Source organism: Hyaena hyaena, unplaced genomic scaffold (genome assembly GCF_003009895.1).
Source record: "Hyaena hyaena isolate Hyena2069 unplaced genomic scaffold, ASM300989v1 scaffold_342, whole genome shotgun sequence".
In the NCBI taxonomy this organism is placed as follows: domain Eukaryota; kingdom Metazoa; phylum Chordata; class Mammalia; order Carnivora; family Hyaenidae; genus Hyaena; species Hyaena hyaena.
The window spans coordinates 238,790-258,781 of NW_024080974.1; the positions used below are offsets into that span (position 1 = coordinate 238,790).

The window sequence follows — 19,992 nt, forward strand, 5'->3', positions numbered from 1 at the left end:
AGGGAGGGAGGGAGGAAGGAAGGAAAGAAGGAAGGAAGGGAGGGAGGGAGGGAGGAAGGAAAGAAGGAAGGAAGGGAGGGAGGGAGGGAGGAAGGAAGGAAAGAAACCCCAGAAGGACAAAAATAAAAACAAAACAAGACAAATTAAAAATAAAAATTAATAAAAAATAAAAATAAAAAAACTAAAACAAACAAAAATCCTGGTTTATTTTTTTTGTCCTAGTGCCACAGGGACTGGCGTGGGCTTGTAGACCTTGGGATTGCAGACCCTGAGACTGGCTGAGGTTGCAAGCTCACTGTGGGCCGGACTCTGTTCTGGGCTAGGCTTTCAAGGTGAATGGGGAGAGAGCAGTCCTGCAGCTCCTTGACCCTTTTAAACCTTGGCTTTGTTTTCTGTGCCCCGGCACACTGGAGGCTGGCATGGATTTGCACATCCTGAGCTTACTGAGGTCATTCGCTTGCTCTGATGACTGGACCTACCAGTTATGGTATCCAGACCCTGATCCTATCTAGAGGCTTTTAAAGTGGAGAAGAAATAAATGTAAGCTGTGTTGTTCTCTAGTTCCTCTGACCTAGAGAGCTTCCCAAAGTTTCTCCTCCATTTGGCAGAGGTCCCGTGTTTTCTCTTTTATATACTAGCCACTCTTTTAAACTGTGGCTTTTTTTCTGTGCCTAAGGAAAGACAAATATGTTCCCAGTTCCTCAGAACTATCCCTCTCCACTGCTGTTTACGGCACAAGGGTTGGGAGTTCCCTTTGTTTTCATGTCTTTGTCTCTGTTGCTGTTCTTTTTTGTCATTCTCTATCTTTGATTGTTCAATAGCTGATCCATTGGCCTTTAGTTCATCAGGAGGAATTGTTCTGTAAATAGGTGTAATTTGGTGTGTTCTGTGGAGGTGAGTTCTGTGGAGGTCTTCCTATTTTGCCATCTTGGATGGGAGCTCCTCCCTATAATAGGCATTCTAACAGGTTTGAGGTGATATCTTGTTGTAGTTTTGACTTGTATTTTTCTGATGGTTAGTGATGTTGAACATCTTCTTATGAAACCATTGGCCATTTGCATGTCCTTGGTAAAATCTCTATTCAGTTGAACCCATTGGCCATTTGTATGTCTTTGGAAAAATCTCTATTCAGTTGAACCCATTGGCCATTTGTATGCCTTTGGAAAAATCTCTATTCAGTTGATTTGCCCATTTTCTAAATTGGATTTTTTTGTTGTTGCTATTCAGTTATGAGTTTATTATATATTTTGGATATTAACCCCTTTTCAGATACATGGATTTCAAGTATTTTTTTCCCATTTTGTAGGTTGGCTTTTCATTTTACTGATTTTTTATTTTGCTGTGCAGAAGCTTGTTTATTTTTGCTTTTGTTGCTTATACTTTTAATATCATATTGATAAAAAGCATTACCAAGGCCAATATCAAATAGCTTTTCCCTATGTTTACTTCTAGTTGTTTTATAGTTTAAGAAATTTAAATTGAAATCTTTAATTTATTTTGAGTTAATTTTTGTGAGTAGTGTGAGATAGGAAGTTTCATTCTTTTGCATATGAATATCTAGTTTTCTTAGCACAATTGATGGAAGAGACTATCAATTCCTCATTGAGTATTCTTGGCTTCTTTATCAAATATTAGGTGACCATATATGTATGGGATATTTCTGGGCACTTGATTCTATTCCATTAGTCTATATATTTGTTTTTATGCCAGTACCACACTGTTTTGATTACTATTGTTTCTTAATAAATTTTGAAATCTGGAATTGTGAAACTCCACCTTTGTTCTTTTTCAGGAATGCTTTGACTATTCAGGTTCTTTTCTGTTTCCATATGAACTTTAGGATTGTTTTTTCTGTTTTTGCGAAAAGTGACATTGGAATTTTGATAGGGATTATACTGAATCTATTAATGGCGTTGGTAGTATGGAGATTTTAAAATACTAGTTTTTCTGATCCATGAGATACCCTTCACTTATTTGTGTCTTATCACTTATTTGTGATAATTTCTTTCATTATCGTATTGTAATTTTCAGTATACAGATCATTCACCTCTTTGAATAAATTTATTCCTAAGTATTTTTATTATTTTTGATGCTATTGTAAATGGAATTTTTTATTTCTTTTTCAGATAATTCATTGTTAGTGTACAGAAATGCAACTGATTTCTGTGTGTTGTTGATTTTGTAACCTACATTTTTACCAAATTTATTAATTAATCCTAACAGTCTTTGGTAGAGTCTTTAGAGTTTTGTCTATATGTGATTATGTCATCTGCAAATAGAGACAGTTTTACTACATTCTTTCTAATTTAGATGCCTATTTTTCTTTCCTAATTGCTTTGGTTAAGACTTCCAGTACTCTGTTAAGTAAAAGTGGCAAGAATGAGTACTCTTTTCTTGTTCCTGATCTTAGCATGAAAGTTTTCAGTCTTTTACTGTTGATCATGATATTAGCTGCAGGCTTGTCATATATGGCCTTTACTATGTTGATGTGTGTTCCTCATGATACGAAATCTGTTGAGAGTTTTTATCATGAGATGAAGTTGAATTTTGTCAAATGTTTTATTTACATCTATTGAAACAGATATAATCTTTATCTTTCATTCTGTTAATGTGATATGTCACATTTATTGATTTGTATATATCGAACTGCCTTTGCATCTGAGGGATAAATCCCACATGATCATGTTGTATAATCCTTTTAATGTGCTGTTGAATTCAGTTTGCTAGTATTTCCTTGATAATTTTCCATGTATACTAATCAGGGATATTGGCCATCAGTGTTCTTTTCTTGTACGTGTGTGCATACAACATATAAATAATGGCATATCAACTGTAAAAAATAAGGAAAATTTGCCTTTTGTGACCACATAGATGGACCTTGGGACATTATGATATATGACAGAGAAAGATAAATACTATCTGTTTTCACTTATATGAGGAATCTAAAAAAACTGAACTTACAGAAACATAGAGTAGATATTGGGGCTGGGTGGGAAAAAGAGGATTGAAGAGATGTTGGTCAGAGAGTACAAGATTCCAGTTATAAATGTGTAAGTTCTAGGGTTCTAATGTATAGGCTGGTGACTATAACTAACAATACTGTATATATTTGAAAGTTGTTAAAAAGTAGATCTTAAATGCTATCACCACACAAAAACAATGGTAATTTTGTCAGGGGATGAAAGTATTAACTAACTTTATTGTAATAATCATTTCACAGTATACGCATGTATCATATCATTACATTGTATACCTAAATTTACATATGTTATATATTAATAATACTTCGGTAAGGTATGAAAAAACCCCAAACCCATTCTGGTAGCTCTACTTTATAGTTACAGATTTCTCAGGATTCCTTCCTGAGTGTCCGACAGAGATACATAGAGCCTCTGTATAATTCATATCTCGTCAGCATGGGGGTGTAGCTCGGGTGGAGCATTTGACTGCATATCTCATCAGCAAGTGGGGCATCTTATGTTCTACTTTTTTTTTCAGTACTGTGTTTTCTTGATATATATATCACATACATACACATGTCTATATTTTTTCATATATACCTATATTGTACATACACATATTCTATAGTTTATGTATTACCCTATTCTCTATTCTAATATAGAGAGTTACATATAGTTTCTTGAGATGGGGGAAGTATAGTAAGTATGCAGTGTCAATATCTCTATTGTACTTTAGTATATAGTTTGTGTGAAATTTTTATGTTTGGAATTTGGGCCTAACTTCACTGTAAAGAAAAACATTTGTATAACAAATTATTATTTATTAACAAACTTAAATGCAATTAATTTATTGAGCATGGCTCAATAAACTGGAAATTCTATATCAAAGAATTGGTATTTATCTCTTTTATTAGATTTATGTTAGAGTTTCAAGTACTAATGCATAATTATTACAAGTTTAGTATATTATAATATTGATATTATTATTAAAGGTTAAGTGGATTCTCTGAGAATTAAATATTAGACTGGAGGAATTTTATTACCTTTTAGATTTTTCTTAATGTTTGTTTATTTTGAGAGAGAGAAAGACAGAGCATGAATGGGGGAGGGGCAGAGAGAGAGGGAGACACAGAATCCGGAGCAGGATCTAGGCTCTGAGCTGTCAGCACAGAGCCTGACATGAGGCCCCGACTCACAAACTGACCTGAACCGATGTCAGACACTTAACCAACTGAGCCACCCCGGGTGCTCCAGGAATTCTGTTTCTTAAGCTTGTAAATATTGACTTGAAAATTTTTGTAAAGAATGCTTGAATACTACTGTATAAAAATTCAGTATTGTTAAAGTGCTTTTGAAAATTAACTCACTGAGGTGCCTAGGTGTCTCAGTAAGTTAAGCAGCTGTCTCTTGATTTCAGCTCAGGTCATGATTTCAGGGTTCAAGCCCCACATTGAGCTCTCCACTGACAGCACAGAGTCTGGTTGGGATTTTCTCTGTCCTATCTTTCTGCCCCTTCCCCACTCATGCACAGAAGCTCTCTTTCCAAAAATAAATAAAACTAACCAAAAAAAAAAAAAAAAAGAGAGAGAGAGAGAGAAAGAACAGTCTCTTAAAAAAAAAAAGAAAAGAAAATCGACTCAGGTTGATTTTATTGGATAGGTCATTTTAATATTTCTTACCCATTCTACCAATTTTTTGGCATTACTTGTAAAAGTAGAGTTTGTACTTTATTTCAGTATGTAAAAAACATTTTCTTTTAATTAATATATGAAATCACAGTTAATGCATACCTACTTTATAGTGTTATTTTTATGTAGCTAGAAAAATGTCACATTACCAAATTATTGTATTTTGCTTTAACTAACCTACTATTAACTTTATACATTGACTTTGAAAAACATCAGGAATACGATTTAAAATTTTTCAATAAGTGACCAAACTACATTAATAGTAATTGTAACTGAATTAATTAAAACACACCGCAACTAAATTGATTTTAAATTGTTCTTTCTTTGTTTCCTTGCTAATTAAGAGAGTAAAATCGGCAGTTGAATTGAGGAAAGAGGAGACCATAACTCCATTAGAGATTAAGGATGACATACAAAGCAATATAAAAGAGTTGATATTTCAGAAAGCAAAGCAGTTGGAGCATTGGATGACTGAAACTGAGAAACCCACCTCTGTGAAAGAAAATATAGATACTTACTTAGATAACATTCAGAACAGAAGCAATTTGAGAGATATGTCTCTCTCTCTCATTGAAGCATCTAGAAAAGCTGGCATAAGTTACATTGTTTATCCCAAGAAAAAGAAGATGAAATGGAAGAAAAGATTGAAACTCAGTAAACTTTCAAACGTGTATGATGAATTATCCAAGCCACCAAAAGTTCTTAAAAGGTCTTATTTAATCAGTAATTGTCATAGTTTAAGAAATGTATTGTAGTTGGTGCCTTACGCTTACATTTTCACTAACTGAAGTTGTTATTATTTTATTCAGCAATGAAAATAAGCTAAATCCTTAACTATAGGACAATCCCTTACTTTTAAATATATGAATATTTAATAGTACAATTATATGACTGATTTAAACTGTAATTTAAAGTTGGAGATGATTAAGGACATGAAGTAAAACTAAGTCAATTTTATTTGATGAAATCTTTCAATGGAAAGAAATGAAATCTACTAAGTTGTCTTTCTGAAGTGATTTAACACCAAAAACAACCCTGCTCCAAATAAGTGTCACCATTCAAAAGTTGAAATAAATTGCTGAGATTTAGCTGTTTTCAAATTTGAACTAATGAATTGAGAAATCTAGATAGACAAACTGTTTTTTGTATGTTGTGTGAGCCCTTATTCAGGGATCAACACATAGAAATCATTTTTCTCCTTACTCGGAGGTAATACTATCTAGCATGTTTCAAAATGTACGACGACATGAGATGACAACAACTGAAGTTCCAGGTATGCTCATTTTTAAGTGTTCAGGACGTAACTTTGTTATGACTGAAGTATTGTGCAAAATAGTCTGCAGAAAGCTCTGGGCTTTGTTTCTTTAGATAACCCCAGATGATAAAGAATTCATTACTAGTATGCCCATTCGAAAACTAAAGACTTTACTGTTGATAAGTGAATCATAACTGTTTTTACTTTATTGTTATAAAGACTTGGTGGTTCTGAAACATAGTTGATGATGTTTTGGTGTAGTGGCTTATTGTCCCTGAAAAGACTTGGGAACAATCTCTGTAAGCGTGAGTGACAGAGTAAGAGAGAGACCAGTCCTAGTGGAGGATGCCATCCAAGTCCTGAGTTCCCTGCACGCTACTTATGCTGGAGTTTTCCCTGCAACAAATACGTGGAACTGGTTTTGTTAGCTCATCTTTGAAAGACTTCAGATAGGTTTTCCTAGGTTGACAAATGTTTTTGGTAAGAAACAGAAATTTCCTTATAAATTTTTGATACTTTTGCTGATTTCAAAGGATATGAATCTTTACTATTCCAGAAAGGATAATATGCTGCACCATTCTGGCCATGACCTAAGGGTCTTCTATATCTGTAAAGAATATAAACATATGAAACACTAGTTTGGTAGGGTATTTTACTACTTCATGAATCTTTATCACTTTAATTATAAAGTTTCACCATTTAAAGAGATTTATTTGCCTTTTAACAACTGAATTGAAATTTGTATACACTGCCAACAAGTGTAATAGGACGAGACTTTCGGTGGAAGCAGTAAAACAAACTATGGGAGTATTTATCTAGGATACCATATTAGTAGCTTTCTTAACTTCTTTTTTAAAAACATATCAATTTAACCTAATTCAGCACAAAAGTGTAGCTGTGAAATAATTGTTATTTTAAAACAAGTTTATGGAGAAACTAGTCTTAATCCTATAGTTTGAGATCTTTTTTCACGAATCTTAACTTGGTTAACACAGAATTATCCTTCTTGTTACCATTGTATATCTGACCTTTAAGCTTGTCTAATTATACTCATTCTTGCTAACTCCCTTAAATAGTTAGAAGCAGACAGTGTATGTTCTCATATATCAAGTCAAAGCTTGACTGTGGAAAGTAACTCCTGCCAAAGTCCATTTCAGCTGATTAAAAACCCAGAGCCATGGGTTTTCTGTCAGTCTCTTTACTATAGGTTACCCCTGTTGCCTAGCCCCTCATCTAGGTCATGGCAGGATGCTATGTGTGTGTAATAATTTTGTAGCTTCATCATTTCTCTGGAAGTTTCTCTTGGCTTTGGTCTCTGAGCCCAATATTGGTGGACCAGCCAGTAAGGGACTAGCGGAGACCTTCTTCAGCAGCTTACTGTTGCAGTAAGATGTGCTTGTTGATGGCTCCCAGTCCACGTTTACTCCTTTATACTCATTACCTTCTCTCTTACCTGGACTTCTATGAATCACTAGTCCCTGGGATCTCTGCCAGTGTTCTGTCTTCCAAGATTGAGTAACATGCTTGAATTGAGATTCAGACCAGCCCTTTTGCTATTGGCTCTCCTAAATGCATCTCCTTCTGTCCCCTTTTTAGAATAACTGACCATGGTCTCCATTTCCACTATCAAAACTTCCAAACTTGACTAGCTCCTGAAAGTGATTTTGGAGTCCCCGTCCTGATTTTTTGGGCCTATCTTGCTGCTGCTATATTCCCAAGAAAGGCAGAATTTATTCTCACCCTACCCCAAACAGGGGGTGACATATTTTCCTTAGTGCCACTAATCTATAATTTCCCTGATGGCCTAGTATTGCTTTTGGTGTGCTGTCTTGGTGGATGATGGTATGGGATGGAATGGGAGCAGTTCCAAAGATTTCTACTTGATCGTTACTACTATTATATTCTTTATGGTATAGTTTATGGAGTTATTAAGTTGATTCATTCTAACTACACATTCTGGAACTAGGGACATTATCACAGGATGGGTTGATGTCTGACTAGATTCTGTTAGATGGTTTCAGGCCAAGATTCTTTATATCACTTGACCTTCAGAATTCTCTAATTTGATTGTGAACTTCAGTGGCATACACAATGGGTATCAACATAAGTTTAGGGTTAAGTACCTAATAATTCTGAGAAGGCTTGAGTGTTTCCTCTCTCCCAGATATTTGGTAAATTGGGGGGGACTTCATTAAATACACCTGGGCCACATTGCCAGACCCTTCCTTAGAGGGACCTGGGCTAGCCTTCCTGTCAAGTGAGAGGTTTTGGATATGAACTGGCTGAGGTCTGAGAGCTGCATGAGAGGTTGCAAATCCCACTTATAGCTGGTTAGGCTTATGCCAAGAAGACCTAAAAGTTTTTCATTTATGTAAGTCAAAGAACACCTTAGCAGGCTCACTTCCTGAGGACCTGCAGTCTTTTAATTATTGCCACAGATCTCCATGAGTTAAAATTCTGTCCACCAAATCTAGCTAGAAATCTACACTAGAAATCTGCATTAACAAGTCTTCCAGATGATTAATGCTAAAGTTTGAGAATCACTCAGAGAATGGTAAGAAACTCTAGCAAGGCTTCACTGGCTAGGGCTAGCAGCCACCCATCCAAGGCCACCTATGTGGAGGAGGTATGTAAGAGACTGAGGGACAATAGTTTTTGTAGCTCCACAAGAGGGTTCAGGGGATCCCAGCTGAGTGATTTTGAGGAGTCTTTGAATCAGATTTGACATAGCATATGAAGCAATATCTCAGGATAGTCATCGAAAGATATTTATACAGGAGAGGGTTGAGTCCCTCAGCCTGTCTCTTCTGTCAAGAGAAGATGAATGGAATTTGGAGATTCAAAATTCTCAGCCTTATTCATGCCTGCTCAAATGTTCACATCCTATATCAGTTTCCTATTTCTTTTCTAGTAGCTTCATTATCGTGGTATACAAGGTTTAGAGAATTTGGGCATTTAATAATAGGTACTGTTCTTCTCTTTTGGTCTGTAAGAAGTAAAATGATTCCACAATTTTTATAACCATTACTGTTGTCCTAGTGACTAAGTGGTAGCTACTTGATCTCCTACTACCTTGCCTTCTACCTAAACACCCTCCCCTGCTAACACTGGTGATAATATGAGGAGCTTTGATACCACCACATACCATGAATTATTTTGTCCTATTTTATCCTGGGAAGAAGTTTATCCTGGGATCCTTCTGTGTGTGTATTTCCTGAGTCTACCCCAGGTACCAATTATTTTATCATTCAGGGTACCAGTAGTAAACAGCTCTCTCAATTTAGGATAATTCTATGAAAATACAATAAAAGGAAAATTTACAAAAATATCAGGGCATAAGAAACCACAAATGATAATGTAGTATACTATGGATAAAAACAATAGAGCATTGTCTTCCCCTAAGTCTGAAAGGACAAAAAAATTAGGAGTGATTACTGGAGCCTGGAAGAGGAATTGTGGAGAAAGGGTTTCCTTAAAAAAAAAAAAGTAGTGATCTTTGGTCGAGGATCATAGACAGTTTGAAGCAACCCTTCAGAAGGGTGTCAGAGGAATAAATACCTTGACTTCACTCTCCTCCTTTCCTCTTTGGGGTTTCTAATTGGACAAACCCAGTTAGAAGACCGAGAACAAGGGATCTTATGAATATAGACTACACAGATTAAGTCCCCCAGGTCAGAGGGCAAAGTAGACAAGGGTAGGGATGAATGTGGAGGTAGAAACCAAACACATCTGGCACAGAAGGCCTTTCTAAGGTAACATTTGATAGGAAATATGAATTGAGAAAGAGCCAGCCACTCAGAAGTGCTGAAAAGTGCAATAGCCTTGAGGCTTGCTCTCAGATGATATGGCTGTAAAATTGGGAGAGAGAGTAGTGTTATCAGAGATATATGCCTGGGCCCCATCATGTAGACTCTTGTAGACCATGAGGAAAAGCTTGATTTGCATTCTTGCTATTAGGAGAAACTCTTGGAGGGAGTAACATGATCTGATTTACATTTGTTAAAAAAAAATAAAAAAACAAGCAAGCATGCTGACTTCCAGGTGGAGAACAGATTAGACAAAGGGCAAGAATAGAAGCCTTCTAGTAAGAAGTGATTGTACTCTAGTCAGAAGAGAGATGGCAGCTTGTGCTCGAGTGTAGAGAGGAGTGGAGAGTGTTATAATGTAAGGAAAGAGAAGGATACTGACTTTTTAAGTCCCCTAATGTTTAACAATAGGTCTTTCTAACAGTATAAACTCAGTAAGTATTTATGAAATGATGAGGTTTATACTTTTTTATTCCAATAGAATGTACTTTCACTCATGTGGCTAGTACACTATCCATCATATGCTAAATGTTACTGAATGAAAACTCTAGAAAATGGAGAATTTGAGGAGGAAAATACTACAAATATAGCATTTGAAAGCATATTAGGTATTCTCTAATTTGATAGTCTACTAAAGAAGGGTGAATCTGGGATATTAATTTGATTGTATACTGAGTAGTTAAATCTTTTCCTCTTCCCATTTTCTAAAGTTCATGTCCTCTCCAAACTCTTGGATGGCATTTCCTTCCTCACATCAAGTTTTACCTCCTCAGTTCCTCATTGTAATTTCTCTGGTTGGGGGCAGGGGTGTAAATTAACCTTGAAAGAAGCATGACCCCTTATTTCAGTATTCTAAAAAGGCTACATCTTTAGGTAAAATCTTCTGCTTTCATAACTTTTATAGAGTTTCTATATATTCTTCATATGATGTTACAATTTTGAAGAATGAACAGGAGAACTTGGTTTGCATAAAAATAGCATCTAATTTTATTTTAACAATAGAGAAACTAATTTTGTGTATAACTGAGTTGATTTATTGGTTATAAAAATAATTGTATTTCTATCATTTAAAAATCACTCTTTTAATAACTAGATCAACATCTCATGGAATCCTTCCTGGACAGAAGAAATGTTTACTCAGAGTTCCATTATATGAACGTAAATTTCAGTGTCCCAGTCTACCTTTCTGTTTAAATTTTGATGAATTTGTCCAAAGTAAGGGAGGAGTTCCAGAAAATACTGACCCTCGAACATGGGCTCTTGATATGTTCTCTAAGCATAAACGTCAGAAGACAACCACACACAAAAAAGTTAAAATGTCTATCCAAAAAGACATGTCTGAAGAAATGAAAGAACTACCGAAACTAGAGTTGAGTGATTCTTTGAAGTCTTGTCTTCCTCCAGAAGTCACTAAATATTATGAATCTGAAGTGGAGATCTTGACTAAAGAATTAAATGATAAGGAAAAATATCCTGCATTTGCATATTGTAGGCGTGGAGCTATTTATAGGAAACTGGGAAAATTGCAGAGTGCCATGAAAGATCTACAGGAAGTAAGTTTTGTTTAATCAAAATAAAATATTAATAATTGATACCTATGTTAATACTGTTATATAATTTTCCTCCGTATCTAAGAATTTATGGAATAATTTCTAATAGAATTTTGAACAATGAATATTTGTGTTATACATGTGGGATTATGAAATTAAAATCATTGACCTTTTCAAATGATTGATATGAAAAACACTACATTTTGTCTGTCAGATTGGGAGGTATCATTTTATAATATACACATAAAATGTCATTGGAATCAATAGTATTTGAAAAATTCATTTGTTGGGATAACTTCCTTTAATAAACCAACTTTAATTGAATTTATATATTTATTTTCTAGGCTATCTTCTTGGAGCCTTTGTTTCTCAATGCCTATTGGCATCGACATTTCATATATCTTTTCCAAGACAAAATTAATGAAGCTTTGGATGATTTGAATTATATAAATAAATATAATAAGAATAATGCAGGTGGGTTTTCTGTTCAGTTATTTATATTTTTTAAAAAATGTTTATTTATTTTTGAGAGACAAAGAGAGAGAGAAAATGAGGGGCAGGGAAGGGCAGAGAGAGGGAGACATAGAATCCGAAGCAGGCTCCAGGCTCAGCTGTCAGTACAGAGCCTGATGCGAGGCTCAAACTCAAAAACCATGAGATCATGACCTGAGCCTAAGTTGGACACTGAACAGACTGAGCCACCCAGGTGCCTGTAGTTATTTATATCTTTACCTAAGCTTTGGTCACTTAGTGGTGTTATAAAGATATATAAGTTAATAGATATAAGTTTCCAAAAATGGTTGTGGCTTTTTAAAGTTAAATTTATTCTTGATATTGTACATATGGGACTTGTATGATCCTCTGGTGTTTTCAAAATACTCACCATGGTTTGAAATGTTAATTAATGTCCTTGTGTGCATTTACAATAAATTGGTTCCTTAATGTTCATCCCACAAGAAGGATATGAACTTAAAAATCTTAGTTACAGAAGTGATTCATAAATCAAATTTTCTTGACCACAAATCTCTGAAGAGTTTTAGTATTTCAAGACTTCTTGATTGAATGAAATCTATACATTTGCCTTTATGTACCATCCTCTAAGCAGCCTGAATGACTAAACATGGAACTTTTGGGAGATGAGAAGATGTCCTCTTCACCTTTGTATCCCCAGCATGTATAACATATCCCTAGAATATAACTTGAGCCTAATAAATGTTTTTTTGATCTATGCTTATTTTCTGCAAAAGTCCATACATTTTTGTTTTCCTATAATCTTTAAAAAAGTATGAAACACTTTAGATATACATAAAGGTAAAAGGTAATTTATGTTACTTCAAATTGAAATTAAAAATGCTTATGAGCATAAATGGGTACTTCTCAGCATTTGAGAACAATTTCTGCATTGTTGAAATAGAAAAAAAACCTTAATGGTTAAGAAAGTATAATAAACATTATTCTACATTTTTGGAGGGAGAGGGATTAAAAATTTCATAGTTAATAAAAGGACTGTGACACTAAATTTTACCTTTTTAATTTTCTTTAGAGGCATATTTGTCAAAGGCAGAAATTTTCAGGGGAAGACAAGACGTTACTTTAGCAATTCTAAACTATACTCAGGCAATTAAGTGCAAGCCCACGGATGCTGATATATATTTCAGGAGGGGGGAGATGTATGAAATAGCAAACAAAATACTGGCCATTGATGACTTTTCTAAAGTAAGCTTTATCGTATATAATGTTGACATTTATATATTATAGATTATGATACTCTCCTAATATTAGAGCAAATCATTGAGAGTCCTTCACATATATTATATAATAAAAACTAATTTATTGTATCTTAGGACCTAGAGCACTCATTACTGGAATTGATATTAATGCTATGTCAATGATTTTTTTTATTATTAGTGAATGAATGGATTTATGTCAAAGAGTTGGGTATGGGTGCATTGAGAAAACTCAATGGGAGTTGAGGGGAGGCACGACTTTACTAGCTGTCTCCTCTTAAAGCATGAAACAGTGCTTAAAGAAACCTTAGAAAATTGCTTCTTCCCTTTAAACAAGAGAGAAAGTTATTTTCCACCTCTTAACTCTTGAGACATGGCTGATTCTCTTCTATAGCAAACACATCTGCTATTAAAGAAGCTGTGCTTGCCGGCTCATTCATTCATTCACAAATATTTACCAACTAAGGTGCTGTATAATGTAGTGGGTAAATGTTGGTGAATGAAACAGACCTGTTTCTTGCTTATGGAGCCTTTAGGTTACAGTAGATATTCAATAAATACATATATAAATGTGTACAATTTATGATGAGTACTATAAAGGAAATACAGATGATGGAGGGGTAAATATATGTTTAATTATATATTTATATTGGGGAATATTTGGGAATTCCCTTGAAGAAGTGAACTTTTAGCTGAACTGTACTTTGAGGCTAGAGTCAGGCAAAATAGTACTCTAACTGCAGCAGAATTGTACCTGTGATCTCCTGACTTCACTCTAAATTCTAATTCTTAGTACAATTGAGAATTTGGAAGTTATTTAAACAGTTTAGCTTTCCATATTCCCAACTGCCCTCTTTCTTAATCCATGATGGTTAGCCCATACTTGACGTTCTTTTGTTTTGAGAGTATTGTAAATTAGAAGTAATCAAAAATCTCTTTTGAAGATAATGAAATTATTACATTATTTATTCCTGTTCATTTCCTCCCCGAATTGACTAATGCAGCCACTTGAGGTCAAACAAGCCTTAAAAACTTTAGGGTTTTCTTTTTTTTCCCTACTATTTTAAAAATACTCAGTAGTCTTCCTCCCTCCCCCACTATCAATAGGCAAGAAGTTTACAACTAAATATACAGTGATGTAGCATTTTCATTCTTGCCTAGCATGTCAGTATGAAATGAATAAGCCAGACCAATACCAGTTCCTTTCTGGTCAGCATTTTAGGGTCTAGATTAATACATATTTGAATTGATTGAATCAGCCTTGATGTGGTCTAATATGTATGATCTTTAATTGTGATAAATGATGTGATCTATTATAACCCCACTTTAGTTGAACATTGATTGTACTTGCAAAGTAAAAATTTCAGTGAACAAAAGCTTTGGCTTCTTATATATGCTGGGGGGTTTTCTCTCTGTCTCAGAAAACCTCTCTTGTTTAAAATTTGATGATAAATATTCTTACTAAAGACCTGGCCTTTAAAAGCAAATTTGAAAGTTTAGGTAAATTAGTTTGCATTTATATAATCTGAAGTTAAAAACACAGTTGTAGTCCAGTTAATTTGCTATGAGATTTTATATTTTTCTTGTGTTTTATTTTTTTCATTATTGTGATGTTTTTGTGCCTGTCCTCCACCCCCTGCATGTAGTGTATTTTTTATGATCCCAAAAGAGCAGATGCATTACTGAAACGTGGGATGTTTTACTATGAAAATGAAAACTGGATTTCAGCCATACAGGATTTTACAGCTTTATTAAATATAGATCCCCAAAATTCTCAAGCCAGGTAAGAATTATTTTAGGTGTGGTTTTTGAAATTATTTTTTATTAAAAATGTTTTTAATGTTTTTTATTTATTTCTGAGAGAGAGAGAGACAGTGTGAGCAGGGGAGGGTCAGAGAGAGAGAGAGATACAGAATCCGAAGCAGGCTCCAGGCTCTAAGCTAGCTGTCAGCACAGAGCCCGACGCCGGCTTGAACCCACAAACCGTGAGATCATGACCTGAGCCGAAGTTGGGTGCTCAACCGACTGAGCCACTCAGGCACCCCTGAAATTATTTTAAAAAATACATTCTAAGGAAAGAAAATTGCTGGAAATATTGCTGGAGGGCATGAAGAATGAAGCAGTGGAAACAAAGTAAGGAAAAGATAGAAAAGTCAGTATGTTTGAAGAATTGACATGACAATGGCATCCTGCAAAAATATTACTAAAGGTTTATTCTGTAAATTTTAAGTTCAGGGTCACATAATATGCTACAAAATCATTAAGAATATTCTTATTAATCAGAAATACTTAAAAATGAGTATAAAATTCTTATATTTATTAGAAAATAAATAAGGCATTTCTTAAAGATGGGGCAAAAAACATTTTGGTGCAGGATAAAATATCATGAGTCTCAGGATGCTTTGTGCTTTTGTAAGATCTTTGTTACCAGCCTGCCAATGTACCTTCTCCAAGTTATCATTGGTTTTATAATATAACTTTCTTAAACATCTCTTTATCCCCTCCCCCTCCTCCCAAATGGATTTATTTTAACTTCTTTGAAGCAGGTAACCTAGTAGCTTGTTCCTCCTGTTTTTCCTTAATTGCCTTATTTTATTTCTAAAAGCTGATTTGTTTTACAGTACTAAATGATTGAAAATGGAATGTTCAGGAATTGATGTAGGTTAGTGATAATTTTGAAATTGGAGTCAGAAGTTAATGGAGATAAAATCCAAGCACAATTGATGCAATAACTTTCATCCTTGTGAAGCAGCCTCCCATTTATTAGGGTGTATTTTCAGTGTCATAGAAAAGTCTCCTAACAACTCCATTCACGAGGCCCATTTCCTTCAAAATGGGTTGTTTTTTCTAGAGAAGAATCTTATATAAATTAAACCCTAACATTTTGGGTACTTGATAAGTAATAAAAATAAAAAAATCTCCTATGTATTTTATTGATGCACCTCTCTGATAAATGCAAGAAATGTAATAAAATTAGTAGGCATATAATTAGCATATTATTAATAAGCATAGAATTATATATACGATAAAATATATTTGATTTAATTAGAAAAAGTTCATATCCTTTTTGCTATTAACATCATCACTAACCTTCTTTGGGAAGCAAGCGGAAATAATCAGTAATTGTTATTCAAATATAAAATTAGGTGTAGAGGGAAAAAGAGAAAATGTGTATTTTGCAGTATGTATTAAAATGAATTTTTTTCTTTTTGTAGGACATACAGAGGACGAGCATATTTTAAACGTCAATTTTATAAGCAAGCCACTCAAGATTTTTCTGTGGCAATTCACATAGATCCTAATAACTGGTTAGCACTGTATTATAGAGCTTGCTTATTTAGAAAGAGTAGCCCTTTTAGAGCACTCCAGGACTACAGTGTTTCAGGTACTTCACCTTCAACTGCACATGCGTAGGAATTTGAGCTGAAGTTCATGGAGTAGAATAACTAATATGGAATGATTAATATAATATGTATCTTTTTATGTAGTTATATATTAAGATATATTTATATAGTATATATATTCACATATATTCACAAGCTACAATGGTTTAAGTATTCCTAGTATGCCCTTTTAGTGAATGTGAGTATGTTTGCACTTACATATATGGGTATAACTTTGGCAAAGGGAGAATATCATATCAAAGAAATCCCTTTCTCTGTATTGAGTTATGAGGTTACTTCTGGAAATCCAGGTCTATTTTCTAGTCAGGTTGCTAAAACAGCAGTGAATTTTCCTAGTGCGCTGTGTCCTCCTCCATAGGCCTAGCCCATTGATTAGTCAAAGTCAGAGTTTTTAAACCCTTAAACTAACTAAAAGTGAGCTTTGAGAATCTTTAGTAATAGGATGCCAAAAGGTAAAAGTATCCATTTCCACTTTACCCTGTATCAGTGTATTCTTGGTGTATAAATATGCCCTGCACAATTCTGGGCATTGAGTAAGTGTTCAGTAAACAGTCTCCAGCTGAATAAATTAACCTATTGTGATTGGATAATTCCAGCCAGAGACCAACACTGCTCACCTGAATGCAAAGTGCTATAATCTCATCATTCTAGATGAGGCAGTATCAGTATCTAGAGATTAAGAGACAACCAGACTCTTACAAAGAGAATTACATAGCTCCTGAAGGAAGGCAATATAAGATGATTGCCTTCTGAGGCCATCTGTCCCATGAATATTCAAATAAAATAACTCAGAGTCTATCTTATGTGCTGAGAAGCCTCCGGTGCCCTCCCTTCTATTTCCATGGACTTTTGGAAGGGAAGACTAAGTTAGATTTTGTTTAACTCTGTATAATCTTTGCACCTAATTTCTGCTCTATGGTTGGTTGATTCTTCATATTTGCTTATCTGTACAGTTCTTGGGGTTACTGTTAATGAGTGTCTTAGGGTTCTGGACATCTGGGTGGCTTAGTCAGTTAAGTGTCAGATTTGGCTCAGGTCATAATCTCACAGTTTGTGAGCTCGAGCCCCACCTCGGGCTCTGTGGATAGCTCAGAGCCTGAAGCCTGCTTCAGATTCTATGTCTCCCTCTCCCCCTACCCTCCCCTGCTCATGCTCTCTTTCAAAAGTAAAATAAACATTAAGAAAATGAATATCTTAGGAGTCAGAGGATAAAGTTAGCAGAAACTATTTAAGTTTGAAGGTCAGGCACACCCCTTTTTCTTGAAGTTTATTTCTCACTGTTAGCTCTGTCCATCTGCCATCTGGCCAAACTCCTTTTTTGGTCATCTCTAAAAGCCTCTTTTCTCATACTTCCCTCTTCTCCAAGTTGTGGGCTCCTCACTCCCTCTTTTCTAGGCTATCACAGTAATATGTAGTCCTTGTTACTTAATTATTCAGAGCAAACCAACTTGATTATGGTTTTACTCATTTTCTGTAGACTAGCTTAAGGAGTTTTATCTTCCACAATCAAAAAGGACCCTTAAGATATTTTTCCAAGCTAATAATAATATCTAACATTTATTGTATATTTTACTAATTGCCAAACACTATTCTAAATGCTTATATGGAGTGTTTCAATTAATATTCAGAATAATGCTATGAGGCAGGAGTTATTTTCATCCCTGATAAGAAAACAGGCACAGAGAAGTTAAGTTACTCTAATATTTTTTTCCTTAGAAAGAATTTTTAATTTTACTAGAGCAACCACCAAAAGTGCAGCTGATTTTGTCTTTGCTAGCCAATTATACTGTGAATGGAACAGAGTGCCTTCATGTGATTATTTATTTTATCTGTATCATCGTTGCTTAAACGAAATATACTTTCCCAAATCTAGCACTGTGAATATTTTTGTCCCAGACTGTAAGCACTTGTACATTTTTGGCAAAACTTTTCCTTCTTAGCCAGAATGGGCCTGAGAAGCTTAGAAAGCATGGACCAAATGTTGAGGAAAACCCATATAATTCACATGTTTTTGGGAAAGTTAGTAAGTGGGGATACATGAGATGACCTTCTAGACTGGTTATAGATGAGAGACACACACCTGGAGTACTGAGAAAAGATTCTTTTTTCCCCCCACATTCCTGTTGTTTAGAACATACATAGTCAAGTTGCCTGCCTGACTCTAAGTTTGACTTACCTTTGAGTAGTCTCTTAGAGCTGCCCTTCCTGGGTTATGTGTAGCAGCCTGATCTCTGCCATGTGCCTCTCTGGAGTTGTATCAGAGTCTGTGTTATGGCCAAAAGCAATGCCTTCCTGATAATTAACAGCCCCTCAAGGGCAATGGTGCCCTTCTGACTGCAATCCGCTGAAGTGAATCAGAAGTTAGATTCCATCTTTGCCATTGACTTGCTTCATGACTGTGGTTAAGGTACCTAGCCCCTTTGCACCTTAATCTCTTCATCTGTGAACTGAGTGGACTATCCTAGATTACCATCAGGATTTCTCCACTTTTAATGAACTTGTGAACCTTGATAGCCACATTGTTCCTTATAAACAAATACATTTTTTATGTGAATACTATTTCTTGCTCACCAAATAAGTACGCTTATCATAGATATGTTTTATAAGGTTAAAATGTAAGAATAAGCAATGGGAAGGGTAAAGATTAAAATACAATTCAGATATTTTTGTTCAGAACCCAAATAAGATATATGTTGTTATTTTTAAGCTCTCATAAATGATGGCTATGAGAATCTTGGTTGTTTCCTACATCGTGGCATACTCTACGCAGATCTAAAGCTTTGGTTGCTGGCAATCTGTGACTTTGAAACTGTTATTTCTTTAGAAAGGTATGTTTCCCTTTTCATTCTTACTGATTTCACTTTTGAATAAAGTTAAGAAAAAAATAAAATAAAAGATAAAGCCCTTTCCCCTCATCATTAATAACCTTGTAAAATGAGACAATTGTAAAATCATCCTAGAATTAGAATTAGAATACTACTCCCAAGATAAGACCTGTTCCCAGGGCGCCTGGGTGGCTAACTCAGTTGAGCGTCCGACTTTCACTTAGGTCATGATCTTGCGGTTCGTGGGTTCGAGCCCCGCGTCGGGCTCTGTGCTGACTGCCAGCTCAGAGCCTGGAGCCTCTTTCAGAGTCTGTAAATACCTCTCTCTATGACCCTCCCCTGCTCACGCTGTCTCTCTCTCTCTCTCTCTCTCTCTCCTAGAAATACATTAAAAATATTTTAAAAAAAGACCTGTTCCCAACATCTGTACCTTAGATACTTTTGCAAATTTTAGATATTGAATGCATTTGAGATGAGTCCAATTCACAGATAACAACATAAAGTTATTAACAGCAGTGTGGGGATACCCAGATTAGAGCTTCTTGAAGTTAACTTCATGAAAAACTGTCATCAAGTTTTAAAATAACGAGAAAATATTCTGCTTGATATATTTCTATGCATAACATATGACTCGTTAGGAAGAAACTGTTTAGAATTTCTGACTTCATTTTGCATAGTAAAGTAAAAGAAAAAACCAATACCATTAAAACATAGGTTCAGGAAGAAATAAAGACTGAAAATTGCACACACCAATCAGAAATCTAAGCTCTCAATCAT

The 19,992-nt window shown here is 34.9% G+C and overlaps 1 protein-coding gene across 1 annotated transcript in view; it reads left to right on the top strand.

Moving 5' to 3' along the window:
- TTC6 (tetratricopeptide repeat domain 6) overlaps positions 1–19,992 on the top strand; it is a 186,031-nt gene that overhangs the window by 117,339 nt on the left and 48,700 nt on the right. The window contains exons 11-17 of the mRNA XM_039249557.1: positions 4,993–5,357; positions 10,803–11,262; positions 11,604–11,733; positions 12,803–12,975; positions 14,633–14,769; positions 16,202–16,371; positions 19,098–19,218. Of these exons, the coding sequence (XP_039105488.1) occupies positions 4,993–5,357; positions 10,803–11,262; positions 11,604–11,733; positions 12,803–12,975; positions 14,633–14,769; positions 16,202–16,371; positions 19,098–19,218 (1,556 nt within the window). The remainder of the gene's footprint in view (positions 1–4,992; positions 5,358–10,802; positions 11,263–11,603; positions 11,734–12,802; positions 12,976–14,632; positions 14,770–16,201; positions 16,372–19,097; positions 19,219–19,992) is intronic.